The sequence below is a fragment of the Sminthopsis crassicaudata genome, chromosome 1 (assembly GCF_048593235.1).
Source record: "Sminthopsis crassicaudata isolate SCR6 chromosome 1, ASM4859323v1, whole genome shotgun sequence".
Classification (NCBI taxonomy): domain Eukaryota; kingdom Metazoa; phylum Chordata; class Mammalia; order Dasyuromorphia; family Dasyuridae; genus Sminthopsis; species Sminthopsis crassicaudata.
In genome coordinates, this window is record NC_133617.1 from 481,769,514 (window position 1) to 481,785,154 (window position 15,641).

At 36.7% G+C, this 15,641-nt stretch overlaps 1 protein-coding gene across 8 annotated transcripts in view; it reads left to right on the top strand.

Annotated features, from left to right (window-relative positions):
- AMZ1 (archaelysin family metallopeptidase 1) overlaps positions 1 to 9,641 on the top strand; it is a 45,174-nt gene extending 35,533 nt beyond the window's left edge. For all 8 annotated transcript variants that reach the window (XM_074281188.1, XM_074281187.1, XM_074281190.1 and 5 more), the window contains one exon: positions 8,475 to 9,641. In XM_074281188.1, the coding sequence (XP_074137289.1) occupies positions 8,475 to 9,044 (570 nt within the window). In that variant the 3' untranslated portion in view covers positions 9,045 to 9,641. The remainder of the gene's footprint in view (positions 1 to 8,474) is intronic.
- The last annotated feature ends 6,000 nt before the right edge of the window (positions 9,642 to 15,641 follow it).

The following is a 15,641-nucleotide window of genomic DNA, read 5'->3' on the forward strand; positions in this document are numbered from 1 at the left end:
GATGCCATTTTTATGATTTCACTTGATAGACCAGCCTACTCCCAAACACTAGGTCAAGAGGGAAGATGTTCCCATGGAGATAATCTGCAGTGAGAATAACACCAATTTATTTCTTCAGAAGAGGCTCAAAACACTTCAACATTTCATGTAATTCATTCCATACCTGTATGTTATAAATACTATAAGAGAGGATACTTTCAAGGCCAGGCTGAGAAGTTCAGAGAAGAGAGATATTTTTATCAGATGTGATCAAGGAAAGCTTTGTGGAAGGGATGATGCATGCTGAATTTTAAAGGATAAGTAGAATTTTGATAGGTAGAAATTGTAGGGTGAGGAAGGAAGAATAGAAAGCAATGTCCATACATGGAGGAGAAGCTAGACATGAGGAACGGCCAATAATCTAGTTTGTCTGGAACAAAGAAAATTTTGGTGATGACAGAGTATGGGTGCAATCAAGGGGTACTTTATTTTTTTTTTTTAAAGTTTTTTATTTTCAAAACATATGCATAGATATTTTTCAATATTCACCCTTGCAAAATGTTGTGTTCCAAATTTTTTCTCCCTCTCTTCCCCTCACCCCTGCCCCTAGATGGCAATTAAAAAAAGAGAAAACAAAGTAAGAGTAAAACAAAATGCAAGCAAATAACAACAAAAAAGTGAAAATACTATGTCAAAATCCACACTCAGTTCCAACAGTCCTCTCTTTGAGTGTAGATGGCTCTCTCCATCACAAGACCATTGGAACTGTGTACCATGTTCTCTTGGTTCTACTACTTCACTTTAAGTGTAGTTAATTTTCTCCAGGCCTCTCTGAAAACATCCTACTGATCATTTCTTATAGAACAACAATATTCCACAATATTCATATATCATAACTTATTCAGCCATACCCCAATTGATGGGCATCCTTTCAGTTTCCAGTTTTTGCCATTACAAAAAGGGCTGCTACAAACATTTTTGTACATGTGGATCTTTTTCCTTTTTTTATGATCTCTTTGGGATACACAGCCAGGAGAGACATTGCTGGATCAAAGGGCACACACAGTTTGATAGCCCATTTGGGCATAGTTCTATATTACTCTCTAAAATGGTTTGATCAGTTCACAACTCCATCAATAATGTATCATCATGTCCCAGTTTTCCCACATCCCCTCCAACATTCATCATTATCTTTTCCTGTCATTTTAGTCAATCTGAGAAATGTACCTCAGAATTGTCTTAATTTGCATTTCTCTAATCAATAGTGATTTAGAGCATTTTTTCAGATGACTTAAAAAAGGTTTCAATTTCTTCATCTGAAATTTGTCTGTTCATATCTTTTGACCATTTGACAACTGGAGAATGATTTGTAAATTTGAGTCTCTTATCTATATATTTTGATCCAGAAATGTCAAAAATCTAATCTTCTTCCCTCCCATATCCAATGAGAAATTCTTTGTAACAATAAATTAGAAAAAAGGATAAAAAGCAGTTTAGCAAGACTTACCAATACACCAAATGAATTTGACAGTGTAGATACAAAGTAACATACCCACATTTCCCGAACTCCTCCCCACCCCCTCTTAGATACCTCTGCAAAGACAGGAAGAACATTTTCTCATCTCCTTTCTATTTTTTTTCCTCAATAGTATTTTATTTTTCCAATTACATGTAAAAATAGTTTTTGACATTCACTTTTGAGTTCCAAATTTTTTCTTCCTCTTTCCTTACCTCTCCCCTCTCTAACGCAGCAAGCAATCTGATATGTTATACATGTACTGTCATTTTAAACATATTTCCATGTTCATCATGTTGTGAAAGAAAAATCAGAAAAAGAAAACAAACCAAAAAAAGGTGAAAAAAGTGTGCTTCCATCTACATTCAGTCTCCTCAGTTCTCAATTTGGATGTGAATGGAATTCTGCATCCCAAGTCTATTGGAATTATCCTGGATCATTCATTGTATTGCTGAGAAGAGTTAAATCTATCATAGCTGATCATCACACAATCTTCTTGTTACTGTGTATAATGTTCTCTTGGCTCTGCTCACTGCATTTAGTAATGTGAATGTAAGTCTTTCCAGGCTTTTCTGAAATCAGCTTGCTCATTATTTCTTCTAAAACAATAATATTTCATTACATTTATATACCATAACTTATTCAACCATTCCCCAATTGAAGGGGATCCACTCAGTTTCCAGTTTCTTGCCACCTCAAAAAGAGCTATTACAAACATTTTTGCACATATACGTCTTTTCCTCTTTTTTATGATCTCTTTGGCATGTGAACCCATAATAACGCTGCTGGATCAAAGGGTATACACAGTTTTATTGCCCTTTGGGCATAATTTCAAATTGCTCTCCAGAATGTCTGGATCAGTTCACAACTCCACCAACATACATTGGTGTCCCAGTTTTCCCACATCCCATCCAACCTTTATTATTATCTTTTCCCATCAGTCTTATAGGTGTGAAGTGATACCTCAGAATTGTTTTAATTTGTATTTCTCTAATCAATAGTAGTTTAAAATATTTTTTCATGTGATTATAGATAGCTTTAACTTCATCTGAAAATTGTTTATTCATATCCTATCATATCTTGGAAATGACATGTAGTCTTATAAATTTGACTCATTTGTCTCTTTTAGAAACAAGGTCTTTATCAGAAACATTGTCTATAAAAATTGTTTTGAGCTTTCTGTTTTTCTTTTAATTTTGACCCTATTGGTTTTGTTTGTGCAAAACGTTTTTAATTTAATGTAATCCAAAATATACATTTTGCATTTCATAATGTTCTATATTTCTTGTTTGATCACAAATTCATCCCTTCTCCAAAGATCTAATAGGTAAACTATCCCTTATTTTTGTAATTTGCTTATAGTATTAACCTTTATATCTAAATCATGAATCCATTTCGACCTTATTTTAATATAGGGTGTTAGGATGTTGGTCTATGTCATCTCTTTTCTGAAGGCAGCAGTTTTTTCACTACTAAATTCAATGACCAGGGCAACTGGATGGCTCATTGAATAGAGTACCAGCCTTGGAGTCAGGGGGATCTGAATTCAAATTTGACCCTAGATCACCTAACCCCATCCAGCCCTTTTTTTTTTTTTTTTTTCTGGACTGTTGCAGTCTCCTAACTGGTCCTAAGTCTCTTTTTCTCTCTCTGCATTCAATCTTCAATGCAGCTGCCATTGCTATTCCTAAAATACCAGAGTAACAGAAACTAAAATTTATCCATCTCCTTAGTTAAAAAAAAATCATCAGTGGCTCCCTGTTGCCTCTTGGATAAAATATAAATAAACTCATCACCTGGCTGTTGAAGGCCATCTATAATCTGGTTCTACCCTACCTTTCCAATTCTACTTCATTTTATTTTCCTTTATACATTCTCTGTTTCAGGAAAACTGACCAGCTTACTATTCCCTGTACCTGACCTTCCAATTCCTTCTTTTTCATTCACAGATGTAGAAAGAATCTTTCTTTATAGAATCCCTGCTTTCTTCAGAATCTAGCTTAGGTGCCATAAGACTAGCTCTGCTGCACATAGCTGCCAAGTTGGCCATTTGTCAAGTCCATGCCAAGGTCATAAAATCCTAAATTTGGAACCAGAGTTTCAGGCTTTCAGGGGATATTTGGTCCAAACATCTCAATTTACAGATGAGGAAACTGAAGTTCTAGTAATTAAGTGGCTTGCATAGATTCACAGAGGTAGTAATGAACAGAGCTAGAATTTGAAACTATATTCTCAGACTCTGCATTCAAAGCTCTTTCCATTGCTTCATTGGGATACTGGAATTGAAGTTAGAATTTTTTTTTTTTTTTTTTTAATTAAAGTAGGAAGATCAGAATTTGAAGCAGAGGAAATAGAGCCAGTGGAAGATTTTGAAGATAAAAGTGAATAACTAAGGCAGAACATTTTGTCAACAGGGTCCCCAGCTGATTTCACTGAAGAAACCTAGGGAGATGACAAGACCCAGAGATTCTTATATATAAACAGAAAAGTTTAAAAGGAAGTTTTATGAGGATTTCATTGAGGGTTAATCTCTCATCCAAGAAATGTTTTCATCTTACTCTCGTCTCCAACCATTGAGCAGAAAGGTCAGACATACAACTCTGCTCACTGTGTCCTATTTTTACTTTTATTTGGGGATTTTACTTCTGTGAGCCTCAGTTTTCTCAGCTGTAAAACAATGAATAGCACCCTAATACTCCTTTCTTTCCTATTACTGTTTACAATGATAGTTATCATAAACACTCTCAGGAAAACTCAGATAATACTATGCTGCAAAATTTATAAAGTGTTTACTGTGTGCAGAACTCTAGGTTAGTTGACTGGGGAAATATAAAAAGGTCAATCATACCTATTTTTTGGCTTTAAAGAACTTCCAGTGTAATGGAAAAAAACTCTGAAACTTGGGTCTGTCACTGTCTGTGACTGGGAAGATGGTGGTTGCTTCCACAGTGGTTGGGAAGGACAGAATACTTCGGGGGGAAAAGAATGAATTCAATTTTGACTGTCTTGAGTTTAAGATGTTTTTGGAACATTCAGTTCAATTGTAATATTGAGGCTGGGAAGGGGACCCCAAAAGTTTGGGGTCCCAGACTGGTGTCGTGAGATATCTCAAAAGTTTCCTGAGGCAGATTCCAAAGCAAGAAGATTTAGGATTACTGACTTATTGTTAGAACAGAAGGCACCCCCTCTCCTCTTCCCCCCCATCAGGGGACCACAGAATCAAAGCTGTTGGAGATGTGAAACTGGAGGCCAGCAGAGAAGTTTGAGACTTGTATGAATAGAGGTGAGAATTGAAACTGTGATTGTTGATGAGATCACCAAGTGAAATAATCCAGAGTAAGGAAAGAGGATCTGGAATAGGGCTTGTAGAGATGATCCCTGCTAGTAAGTATGAGCTGAAAGAAGATCCACTATAGGAGACAGGAGTGATCAGATAGGTAGGAAAAGAACTAGAAGAGAATAGGGTCAGGAAAACTCAGAGAGGAGAGAATACAAGAAGGGGATGATGAACAATGTCAAAGGTTATAGGGAAGTCAAGAGGGATAAAGACAGAAAAAAATCATTAAATTTATCAATTAAGAGATTAGGGAAAAAGAAAAAGAATATGTTTTAAAATGTTTATAGCAGTTGTTTTGGTGAAGGCCAAGAAATTGAAGGGATACCTGTCAATTGGGGAATGGCTAAACAAGTTGTGGTACATGATTATGATGGAATACTGCTACAGTATGAGAAATAATGACCTCAATGGTCTGAGAAAAACATGGAAAGACTTGCATGAAATAATGAAGAGCAAAAAGAGCAGAACCAAGAGAACACTGTGTAAATAATAGTAATATTAAAAACGATTTTGAGCAAATAAGTTATCTTATCTATTATAAATACTCAGAATAATTCCAAAGGACATATGAAGAAAGATATTATCTGCATCCAGAGAAGGAACTGATAAGCAGAAGTATGTGTAGAATAATTATACATATATGTGTGTCTAATGATAGTTACCCCAGGGGAGAAGGGAAGAAAAAAATTTGCATAGTAATTTTGTTGTATATTTGAAAGCAATAGCAAGCTGTGCATGGTAGATTTGCAGTTTCATATACAATCATCATTTTTATTGTACTATATTATGGGCATGATTTTTTTATTCTATAAAATTAAAAAAAAACCACATGTATCTAATGTACGTTAAATTTCAGGAATGCTCTTTTTCCTCATCTCTGTCTCCTGTTTTCTTCAAGTCCCATTTAAAAGTTCCACCTTCTATCTTCCTTAATTTTAGTGCTTTCTCTCTGTTGATTATTTCCAATTTATTTTACACATTTGTTCGCATATTGTCTCCTCCATTAATCTTTTGTCTAGCCATTGCCTATAGTAGCTAATGTTTATTGATTGACTGATTCAGAGTATTTGCCTCAAATACTACTGATATTTAGGCATTGAGTAAGTGGTTTCAAAGAGAGAAAAATCATTCCAGAGGAAGATCAAGAAACCTAGAGGAAGGGAAGAAAGTGAGACTCCACAGGGTTAGTGCTTGTTTGAGAAGGGCTAAGCATTCTTCTATGTAGCCTCTGAGTTTGACGCTTCGGTTTGAGTGTAATCATGCTGCCCTCTGCTGTTAGCAGAGAAGATTACCTCCATGCCAACTGATGAAAAATATTTCACCATAGGGCACTATGTAATTAGGAATACTCCTCCTCCTGAGTTCAAGTCTGACCTCAGATTTACTAGCAGTGTGACTCTGGGCAAGTCACTTCACTCAGTTTGCTTTAGTTTCCTCCTCAGTAAAACAAGCCTGAGATAGAAATGGCAAACAATTCCAGTATTTTTGCCAAGAAAATTCCTAATGGGGTCACACAACTGAGTAAAAAACAACATTGAAAACTAACGCACTATACTTAAGCTAGTTTTAACATCTTAAATTTTAAAATGAGGTTACTGGTCATCTGCAAATTGGCATGTAAGACTTGTCCAGATATAAAGAAAATCTTGAGTAAGAATTTAAAATATATGTAAAAAAATTTAAAGCTTCAAACAAAAAATAGTTAAAAATAAATAAAATGTCATTCAGTTTTTAAAAATTAGACTTTTATTCATTGGTTTTTAAATTATTTTCAATTCAAAACATTTTAAAAGTAATCTTTAATATCAAAAAAAAGTCCTGTATCATAAACACAGGCAGCTTCCATCTGTTAACCTGAGGCTATGCGAGTCCATTTACGAATGAGTCACATGTGGTTCCCAAACATGGGCCTATATCTGTACTAAGAACATGGAGACACTATTATGGCCACATATATAGAGGCCATAGTTGAGAAACTAGCTGGGGAGAACATTTTTCCGTCTACTTAATGTGCATGCTACAATCAGAGAGCAACAAAGAAAAATGAACTATTTATCTCTTACAGAAGAGTGCAGGGCGACTTGGGGAAAAGCAAATACAGTTAACTTCTTCCCTCTTTTAAAGCATAACTGTAGATGATCACATAGTGATCTGATGTGGAGTGACAAGGCTAGGATTAGGAAAGCTACTATCAAAGTGTGCTAATAGATATTCCATATCCTAAAGCTACAGCTACAGTTGGAATTTGGAGCCTCTGCTTTAAAGAGGAAGGACATGTGAATGAAGGCAGATGAGTCAGGTATCATATGTAGCCCCATTCTTCAGAATATTAAGGGTTTCACTGCACAAATTCAATTTAATTTAATTCTGCAAGTATTTATTAAGCATCTAATATGTGCAAGATACTGTGCTGGGCCTGGGGGTACCAAAAATGAAAGTCTTATTGCATTTAATATTAGATGTTTTTCTGATATGTTGATTAGTTTTGTTGAGTGTTTTTCCCTACTCTGTCTCTCAACCCTTTATTTTTTTTCTTTTCTATTAGGGTATAAAGGGGTATAAAATACATCAGGAAATATAAATGATGAAAACAAAAGATATCAATATAATTTATATTTTAAAAACTTAACAGTCCCTGTCCTCACATAGTTTACATTCTACTGTACAAACTGTAAACTACATAACTTGGTTTAACTTCTGTGTGTGTTGGGGGTAGGGACAAACGTGTTTTTCTGGCCTCCAGATTTGTGATATGGCTGACCAAAGCTCACAAGCCATAAGCTAGAGATCTTGTTTCTCTTTACAATCCAGACAGCTCAAGATACTCCAGTCTGCTTCTTTCCTGCATAAATCATTGCAGAGGAATAGCAAAAAGGGGTTCTCTGCGGAGGAGGGAAGTATGACTTCTCTAGCCTCAGGGGACTGTGTTTGTGTGGGTGGGAGGAAAACGGTGGGGAGAAGGGGCGTTGCCACAGTTCCAGCCTCAGCCCACTTTTGGGAAAGACAATGGAAGAGCTCTTGGCTTTCACTGTGGCCGAGTCATGCAGGAAAGGAAATGATGTAGGTACTACTAGGCTTGCTGCCCATTTGTATTTGTCCTAAGTGGTCTGGGAAATTTGTAACCCTTTTCTGAATTCTGTAGCCACCTTTGCTCTGACAAGCTTGTCCTTTGTCATCAGGGTTACTCCTGGCCATTCTGGCAGTTACCATGGACACCATCTGGGGCTTGGCTTACTGCCCTCTGATGCTCATGGGAGCCCAGACAAAAGGTTGCAGTCATAATGGAGACAGACATACTCAAAAGGAAACAGTCTTCTTAGTTCTTTGTGTAGATCTATGGGAATTTTTAAAAATTAAAACTTTTTTTTTTTCAATGAACAAAAACCTATTTTTCTTTATCTTCCTATTTAAAAAAAGGAAACTAAAATTCTTGTAACAAATATTATGCATAATGCAGCAAAACAAATTCCTAAATGGACTGTGTCCAAAAATGGAGGTTGCATTCCACCTCCCGAGTTCATCACTTTTCTGTTAGGATGTGGGGGATGCTTTGTTATTTGTCCTGTCATACAACACTGATCGGAGTTTCTAAGTCGAGGTGAGTTAATATGGAGAATTATGTCTTGGTTTCTCTTCTCACAGAAACTCTATGCTTGGATTCAAACTGTAGCCATGGCATGGCCCAGTCAAGAGGCAGGAGACCTCTCTGCGTCTGAAGATGTCCTCCCTTTCAGCTCGGACTCAGGAATGGGCTGTGAGAATGACTCTGAAGCAGTCACAAGCCTGTCGGAGCCCCTCACCCCAGACACATGCAGTCATGCTTTCTCCATTGGGCAGGAGCTCGAGCCTGAGGAGGGAATGTGCTCCCTGGCAGACCTGGATAGCCAGCAACAGCTAGGAGACTCTTCTGGCTCTTCAGATATCATCAAAGAACATGAACTCTGGCTGGCAACTTGCATCTCCGCCCTGGAGAGGGATGTCTCAGAAGAAGAGCTGGCTGAAGTAGATGGGGCTGTGGATGCCCTTGCTAAGTGGGAGATGTTCACAGGGCAGCTCCCAGCCCCCAGAAAGGACTTGCCTTTCAGTAGAGACAGTGTAGGGCTTCGAAAAGTCCTGGGGGACAAATTCTCTTCCCTAAGGCAGAAGCTGAGCACAAGAAAACTGTCCAAAGCTGAAACCTCCCCTTGTCGATGGAAGTGGGAAGACAATTAGTGTAGTCATATTGGGCCTACTTTTCTTAACTCCCTTTTTGCTAAGGGTAGAAAAGAATTGTCTTTTCCACTTGTCTTCCCCTCCCCCCCTTTTTTCTTGAGCTCTACGATATTTACACACAAAATTAAGTTGAAAAATAACAAAGGACTCTGTGGATATATCAATGGGATTCCATCCCTCCCTGCAAATGCTTATTCATGTCAGATTACAGAATAAAATTTAGTTTCTTCTATTTCCTTTACAGAATCACAGATCAATATTAGAAGGAATTCAGAGATCATTTAATCCAAATTTTACTTCTATTAAAAATCCTTCATCCATCCCCAAATAGCCTTTGCTTGACAAACTTGAAGTGAGGGGAAGCCATTACCTCCTAAGGCAGTCCATTCCACTTTGGAGTGGTTTTAGTAATTAGGAAATTTTAAACTCACTGATTTTATTCTGTCCACCTTTTTTTTTTTCCTCCCCTTTCTTCCCTTCTCCAAATCCTAACCCTATATCTCAAAATTCCAGAAACTGAACTGAATTCAAATTGAGGTAATATGTAAAGCGCCTTGTAGACCTTAAAGTGCTATATAAATTCCATTATTATTGTTATTATCATGATGTTGTTATTATTGTAACTGAATGCCACAGGAGATGAAGAGAGTTCTTGAGTCCCAAAATTCTGGAAATGTTTGTAGCTTCTTAAACAAAGGTATCTGGGTGAGGAACTGGAATGACAAATCTTATGGTCTATCTTTTAGTGCCTCAGGTGCTGACCTACAATGGATCAACATTTACATTTACTCTTAGGAGAAACCATATCTGCTCTCCAAATCTGGGGTTCCTTCTTTTGGGAATCTGAAATCTCTCTGAGGGTGGAACATGGGTCCCTCTCTCCTATTGTCAACAGAGGGATCTATGCCTGCAGCAATTGAAGGAAGGAAGTGGTTCAATCAATCTCTCATTCCAGGCTGAGATTTTAGTACCCACTGGGTCTCTTAAGTTATTTATATCTAACAGCTCAAGAGGCTGATAGAATTTCAGGCAGGGAGTAACGGAGGGAATACACTGACTCCCTCCAGTAGCAAATTCACTTGGCATTCCAAAGCAGATAATAGGTGTCTCCACTCCCACAAACGGAGAAACTTCAGATTTTTTCCTTATCTATGATGCCTCCCTCTGTAAAGCAAAGCCAGTCTTAATGATCAGGACTACAATGGCAAATACTTCAATACAGTATGGAATAATGTTCACCACATGTAAATCCATGTGGTCCTCAGGGAGGGTAACCAACTTCCACCAAAAAGAACCATTTTTGTTAAAAAAAAAAAAAATGATCTAGTGTGTATCCAACATAAACCTCTTTTCTTTCTTCCTTTCTCCTTCCTTCCTCTCTCCCTCCCTTTCTTCTTTCATTCCTATCTTTCTTTTAACAGACTTTGTGGAGGGGATAGGGAAGGGATGATTTAAAAAAGAAATTTTGAAAGTACTACAAGACTGACCAGCTCCCTTCTATCCCCTTGAGACAGATGCTTGTAGTAACTTGCAGAACAGTGGTGATGAAAGGGCAACAGTGAGCTAGCTTTGAGTCTTAGTAATAGAATATACTAAAAGGGTAAGAACTGAGTCTTCTGATCTGAAGCCTTTCAATGTGGAAGAGTCAGAATGAGGAAGAGAAATCTCAACGCAGAGGGGTAAGAGCTCACAAAGTTGTTTTTGCAGGTGAATCTTGCCTCCAGTAAAACGCCAAGAAATGAATGCTGAGTAAATACAGGGAAGTGATATTATAATTCAAAAACACCATTAACATGTTCAAATTCATATTTCACTTTTGTCTCATTATCGATGATGGCTCTTTAAATTAACCAAGAAGCAAAATTGTGGAAAGACAATATTATATATGACAAATAGAATGACTAGAATAGGAATATAAGAACACAGTTTTTCACCCTGGATATCCCATTATCTTACCTATTTTCTGATTTCCTTCTGATTTTTGATTTGCCTTCTGGGTAACATGTCATGTATGATCATTACCAATGATTTTACCTTATCCATCAAATGGTTCGCTTTCAGATAGGAAACAATTGATTCCATCAGTTAGAACCACTCATTCCCAGTGATTTTTGAGAACAAATGAATAGCAACTGGAGGATGGTAAGGAGCAATAATCAATATATATTTAAAAAGGGGTCATTTCCCATTAGTCTTTGTTGCTTACTAAAAAAAGATTATAAAAATCCTTGGAGAGTAGAGCTTTTAAAATGAAACATCTCAAGATCAATCCCCACTAACCTTATAAGCCTCAATTCCTGCTTTTGCTCATGCTAAAATCTTAAAATAATAAGGAAAAAATCAGTTAACATGAATAGATTTGCTATTAAGTTCACACTGCATTCTCCCAAGTATTTTAGGTCTATGATGGAATAGAAGCTAGACCTTATTTCTTGTGTGACCCTGTGCAAGTCCCTTAACCAATTTGGCTCCGATTCCTCATCTTGCAAATGTGGGATTTGAATTATGGTGACCTCTGAAGGCCCTCCTAACTCTGAATCCATGATTCATGCCCATAAAATGGAGTTAAGCTCAATATCACTTGCAGACATTAGTTTCCAAGAGAGAGGAACTCCATGAAATTGAATCATTTAGTAGCTTGTTTTCACTTTTGTTCTTAAAAAAGGCCACTCTACCTAATTTTCTCATATCATTGGCTAGTAAAAGGCTTAAGACTTTCAAAGTACAGACATCCCTAGATGAATAATCTCCTTACCTTGGCCAATTCAGCGGGCATATATTTTAATTGGGTTGGCAATTGCCTAACTGGTACTTTGTCAGGGTAGGTACATGACATACTGGACAAAGGAAAGAATACTGGCTCTAGAGGATGTTATCATCTGCCAAGTCTAGAAATTCTGTGCAGAGGGGCACTTTTGATCTGCTAAAGAAGAGGCACCTTCCCAGTTGGGAAGATAAAAAGAGATGAAATTGTTAGGGGAAGGTGGTCTCCAGCATTTGAGTATGCTTGTAAGTGAGCATCCTCACCAATGCAGGAGGAGTGTAGCACAATGTGAAGAATTCAGGATTTGAAGTCAGAAAAATTGACTTACTTTTCCCACTGTTACTTTCTGACATTAGATTCCCTTCAACTTTGTTTCTCTAATTCCTCATTGACAGAATGAAGGAGCTGGAACTAGGTTGCCTTTAGGGCCCTTCTCTTCCAACTGAGTCTGTGATCGTATGAAAGGCGCACTGTAGTTCTTGACTAAATCGGTCTAGCCCTGACAGGAGAGGAAACAGGACAGCAAAGAAGCTGTTGAATGAATTAAAAAGTTCAAAAGCAGTAAGGAAACCTGCATCCACCTGGTTTTAAAGCAATCCCTCTCTTTCAATCCTGTATTACTTGGTTTATGAGATTACTCAGAAAGCTTTTTGACAGAAATGAGCAGACTGGGTGGGTGGCCAGGGTTTGGGGACAAAGATGCCAATGAAAATAAAACCCTGAGGAGCTCAGGCTTATTTGGTTTGTTTATTTTAAGAGGGAGAGGTTCCCCCCCCCAAAAAGAATATTTATATCCTCATGAAGGCCAGAGAACGAGGACTTAGTATGGCTGTCTCATAAACTTGTTCTTGAGAAGGCTTACATGTGGCTATGATGAAACAAAAGCCTGCCTTATTAAAAACTTGCTATGTAAAAGCTACAGCAAGAGGCAAAAGTGGGATTTTGGTGCCTCGTTTCAGGACTAAAAAGGGACAGCAAAGTTTCACATTCTGTTTTCCAAAAATGGCTTTCAATCACTTTGGCTACTCCAGAAACTGATAGTTAAAGAGACCAATTAGTCAGAATAGACTTAGATTCAACCATGATGTCATCCTAAATGGGAGCACCTATATAGACAGAAGCTTCTATTGCTTCAAAAACAGTCAAGGAAATGGCCAATTTTTGACACCCATAAAAACAAACAGGGAAGCCAAATATAAATGAAAATATGAAATATTATTTATAAATGCTTGGACATTTGTAAATATAAAAATTCATAAATTTGTAAATGATATAAAATTATTATTTATAAATAAGCAAACACAAAGTAATTTAGGAAATATCCTTTGCCATAAACACCATACATTCTGAGGCTATTAAAATTAGGAACTTGATGTAACTGATTAAGACCTTTCTTTTTAAGTTGCATAGCTAAATTTTTTTTCATTTAAAAAACCCAATTTTCTCTCCTTCCACCTTACACACCACCATCTGTTTTCATCCCTCCTCCCTTACCTCCTCTCCTCATCTCGCATGAAGGACAGGGAGAAGTAAACCCTTGTAAAAAATACACAGAGTCAAGCAAAACTAATTTCTGCACTGGCTATGTCCAAAAAAGCCTCAATCTGCATAATAAATATGTCATCATCTATGTCAGAAGAGTGGGGAAGTATACTTCAGTGGTTCTCTGGATTCAGAAGTGGTCACTGTATTGATCAGAGTTCACAAATCTTTCAAACTTAAAATCTGCCTTTACAATGTTTTAATGTATAAATCATTCTCCTGGTTCTGCTTATTTCACATTGCATCAGTTTATCTAAGTCTTCCCAGATTTCTCTGAAGCTGTATTCTCATCATTTCCTATAGGCACAATAAAATTTCATCATATTCATGAACAATAATTTATTCGGCCATTCCCCTAAAGTCATCCCTTTGGTTTCTACTTGTCATTACAAAAAGAACTGCTACACAAATATTTGTATATATGAGCCTTTTCCCTCATTCTTCGATTTCGTTGGGGTAGAGACCTAGTAGTAATAGTACAGGTGTGTGTTATATAATATTAACCTTAATTAAAGAGGATCTCTTTATCACCAATTCATCTACGTTCAAGTTTTAGGAGAATAAGACAATGAAAAGCATATAAGCATATGCTAGAGACTTCTGTTAAAAAGAAACCTGTAGGATATATAGAATATACTTCAGCACAGTTATATAATAAGAACTAATGTTTATAATGCTGATCATAAATCAAGGCAAAATTCTTGAACACAAGGGATTAAATTACATCCCCTTGATTCCATTAAAGGGCTGGAATTAGAATAATATATCCAAAGAAAATCTGTAATCACAATGGTAACAATAACAAATAAAAAGGATGTTCTGATTTCCTGTTAACTAGAAAATTAATCAGAATATTTCTCCATTTACTTCAGTTGCATAAGGTTTCATTGTACTAGAATTGCATGCAACAGGAGCTTCAATAAGTAAATGCTATAAATAAGCAATTTCTCTGTATTGAGACAATATCTGTGACATTTACAAGGGAGGTCAGATCTAACTGAAGTCTTCCTGAATACTTCTTATCTCTGTCCCTGCTTGGAAGCTGCTTCTGAATTTGATTGCATTCTCAACAGAAGGCTGAGTTTTCCTCATGTTTTTTCTAACCAAGTCTTAAGTGAGAGTTGAATGCAATATACAGTTGTAGTTCAGTTTATATTCATTACATTGCAGTGTTTTAGGTAAGTATGATCCTGAAGTATCACTAGAAAAATGGTTGAGCTGATCCCAAAGAGAGGGTCCAACTGATGGATGGCTTTAATGTTCCACTAATACCCAATCTATCTTTAAGAGATCTGGAGAAAAGTTTCAAGTGTTGAAAGGTTGAGGATTTATGGGAAATCATGGACAAGAGACACACAGAAAGTGAAGACAGGGGTGAGATTGTGTCCTAGGCTACTTTCATTGAGGAAATCACAGGTCTGAGTTCCAATGTGGCATTTCAAATTTCAGTGCCAAATACTTGGTATTTTCATTTGGCTTTCCTCTTATTGAATTGGGGGGGGGCAGAGATGACAAATTATCTTTCCCTGGTTAAAGAAAAGGAACCCAGAAAAGGGGCTATGGGAACTAGAAACTAGAATTTGGAGGCAAATGGATAAGGGATTGAAGCATAAAGATGCTATATATATACAACTGCAAGATATAATACCCAAGATGCACAAATGCTAAGAGGAAAAATAAACTCCATTTGCCTAACCTGCTGAGGTCTAGTTGAAAGGAAAATGTGGGGAAGAAAAGAAAATGCCTTTTTTTTTTTTTTTTTTTTTTTTTTTTTTTTTGTTTAAACTTAATATCCTATTACCCTGCCAGTTGAAATCCTATTTATTTTTGAAAGTCTAGGTATGGGTTTCATTCCTTTAACATAAAAATTATTATCTACTGAATCTTGGGTTTTCAATAAATTATCTTGGATCAATGGATAAGCATAATGTACATGTCGTAGATGCTTGTTCATATTTCATTTAAGCCCATTTATCATAATTGAAATTTATGAAACACTTCAAAGTCTAAGTTTTTTTACATACATGATCTCATCTATGTCTGTGTACATAATGGACAATACTAAAAGCTGAAAAATGACCACGTTGCCTGGATTCTAGGCCTGACAACAGGATTTTGTAAACAGCAGCAGCAGGATATTTCTGCTCAGCAGAAATGGCAAAGAAAGGTCAAAAGATATGAGGCCAGAGTGGAATGAAAGAAGAAAACAAATATACTGTAGACAAAGAGAAAGAATTGAGATCCAGGTCAAAGTTGCTTATGTTGAATTCCTAGTAGCCCCACCTTATATC